Source organism: Glycine soja, chromosome 18 (genome assembly GCF_004193775.1).
Source record: "Glycine soja cultivar W05 chromosome 18, ASM419377v2, whole genome shotgun sequence".
Taxonomy (NCBI): Eukaryota; Viridiplantae; Streptophyta; class Magnoliopsida; order Fabales; family Fabaceae; genus Glycine; species Glycine soja.
The window spans coordinates 46419465-46422307 of record NC_041019.1 but is presented as its reverse complement, the minus strand read 5'-3'; the positions used below and the strand labels follow the sequence as shown (position 1 = coordinate 46422307).

General features: G+C 35.8%; 1 protein-coding gene across 1 annotated transcript; it reads right to left on the bottom strand.

Moving 5' to 3' along the window:
- Positions 1-1073: 1073 nt before the first annotated feature.
- LOC114397677 (L-type lectin-domain containing receptor kinase VIII.2-like) lies at positions 1074-2630 on the bottom strand. The gene has a single exon (XM_028359849.1). The coding sequence runs from the start codon at positions 2388-2390 to the stop codon at positions 1314-1316; it is 1077 nt and encodes a 358-aa protein (XP_028215650.1). The 5' UTR covers positions 2391-2630; the 3' UTR covers positions 1074-1313.
- Between the last annotated feature and the right edge of the window lie 213 nt (positions 2631-2843).

Genomic DNA, 2843 nt, shown 5'->3' with positions numbered 1-2843 from the left:
CTATACAAAAATTCAAACAAAATCAAATCTGAAGTCACACATAGGCCATGAATACTAAATGTATTAATGTATCCCAGGTAAAGGAGAAAGCAATGCTGGCAAAAGAGATGTCTGACTTTCAAAACGTAAAATGCTAAGCACAATTATATTGATGTATCAACGTTCAGAAATTCCTTCCGAGAAGCATTACAAGATTAAGTTAAAGAAGGATATACTTCATGCCACAAAATTTGGCAGTCAATATCACGTGATGATCAGATTATTTGAGAAAATGTAAGCAAACATACACATTTAGAAAGACAATTTCAGAACAGCACATAGAAATGTGCTCCAAATGCATGACAGAGGAACAAGAAACTAAGTTCAATCTTTAAAACAGAAACACGCTCAAAACTTCACTTCAGGCTTTGAAAGCTTCAGCTTATAGACAAATCATATTCATCAATGCAGCCATTTGAAAACCTATTTCCATTCCCATTAATTTACCAGAGGATAATGGCCAGGACAAGGTTAGGTACTATTGTCTGCAATTAACCAATAAGATTGAATCATGCCAAACAGAATCATTAATAATATATAATATAGTAAAGAAATATTTACTTAAATGATTTTATAGCAGAAACATTTTCTGCTGAAGGCAGAGAGCCAGGGAATACGATTGAAAGAATGCCTAAAAAGTATATACCAGCCAAACCTATGTAGCATTAAGTGCTTCAATATTGATGAAAGGTAGCAGATTACACAAACAAATCAAAGTGCCTGTTAATGAAACAGCTACAAGTTTCTTTTACCTCTAATTGGTTTCACAGTAGGCATGAAGGACATCAAGAAAGATAAGGGCAGAGAAAGGTTCTTGTCTTCTGAGAAACCTGATAAAAGGGAGGAGCTACAGAATAATTGCTAATTTACAAAATAATATCATTAAATAAAATAATTCCACATCTACACTTGAAAACCAACAATAAAATCATCCGTGACCGAGTATCAAGAGATATCACGCTGCTAATGTTAGCCAACCAATATTCAATATACAAACTGATTATGGTTATTTGTCATCATCAGACAATAAAATCTCTGTCAACAACATCATATAATAAATTAATAGTAACATAGATTTAGACATTTGGTCATGATTCAGAAACAAAAAAAAAGGGTAAGCCATGTATCCTTAATTCAGAGTTAGATCTGGATCTCAATTTGCTCAAAAATAGACAATGACATAAGTAAATAAAACAGTTCTTTATCAAACTACAACAAAGCAAAACCTGAATACAAGAAACACTGATTTACAATGCAAGCATCCAACTGTAGATCTACTCCTTAGCATCTATGATGGTTGTTTTATCTACAACAATGCTCACTTTCTTGTACTCAAAATCTACAGGCTGCATAGCATACTCCTCCGGCACCACCGGTCGTTTATTACCAAAGATGGTCCACAAATAAAGCACAATGAATGCTGTCAATGCTCCACATCCAGCACCAAATATCATTGCAGCAAGAACCCTCAAAAGGCAATCACTTCTGGATTTCACTGCTGGAGTTTCAGTCTTCTTAGCAAGGACCTTTGGATTCAGAGGCTCAGAATGCATCCAATGTGGAAAATGCCTCACAATAAAGCTCCATGAATAGAGAAAGCATGTTTGAGAAGTATTATTCTCTTTCACTGTGCTAAAGCCTGCAAACATCTCTTCAGTACCCCAAACATTTGATAAGTCCATTGAATGCCAAAGCAATGGATCAACTGGCCTTGATTGACCATATTGATTCAACCTAATTTCTAAGCGCTTTGAACTCGCCTCATAATCAATCCAAGCATGCAATTTCCCCTCACTTTTTAGACCCATAATGACAGATGAGGCATTGATTGTTTTAACAGGAACAGAACTACCAACATTAATGGACACAATACAACTACCAGAACCCCCATTCCTACCATAAGCACTAAACTGAACACCTACAACCTTAAATTCCCTTTCCTTCAATCCAAAAGAAAGCCCATATGAACTATTACCAAAAACCTCACCTTCAACACCACTTGGAACCATAACAAAAGCCAAGCCACTCTTCTCACTATCCAAGGACATTGAAAACCCAAAGTAAGTTGAAAATGAGACCAATTCCCTTGCTCCACTATGAACAAGCTTGACGGGCTTCTTGTAGATGACTCTCCCACCATTCCCAGAAAGAAGAACCTCAGAACCATTATTGACAACTTTTGCATTGCCATAAAGCCCCACACTTGACTTAAAATTTGGATCTTTCTCAAAATCCGTGAAGGAAAAGAAAGAGAGTGGATCAAAAGCTTGTGTTTTGAGGAACAAGATGAGGAAGGTGAAGGCTGTGAAGTGGGGGGAAGTGGAAAATGGAGCCATAATTGAAGTGGGCATGAGCTAAATCTTGAAGGGTGTGGCTCTAGAGTTGGTGGAGTGATCCCATTTGCATCAAAAGGGGGATTTTGCTGTTTCTAGGGTTTGAAAGGGAAGAAGACGGAGGAAGAAAGTAAAGAATATTGGGTAAGTTGGTGGAGTTGGAGGTTGTGAAAATTAAATACGGTTTAACTGATTCCCCTGCAACTGCATCTGCAGTGTTGCACTTCACTTTCACTTTCACTTTCTCTAAGTAGTAGTAGGGGTACCTCAACCAGGGAATATAATAAACTCTCTTTAAATTGGTAAGGGATAAAAGCAAAATATTAAATAATAATCTAGTACTTAATAAAGTATCAATTTTTACGTATCAAATATTATTTATTTAACCATTTCTATAAATAATTAAAAAAAATTGGATTATTTCATGCCAAAAACCAATGACTAATATGTTAAAGTATTAAAAGCTATTAA

What these genes read in the sequence shown, in the direction of transcription:
- LOC114397677 (XM_028359849.1), bottom strand. Translation starts at nt 2,390, where the DNA reads ATGCCCACTTCAATTATGGCTCCATTTTCCACTTCCCCCCACTTCACA.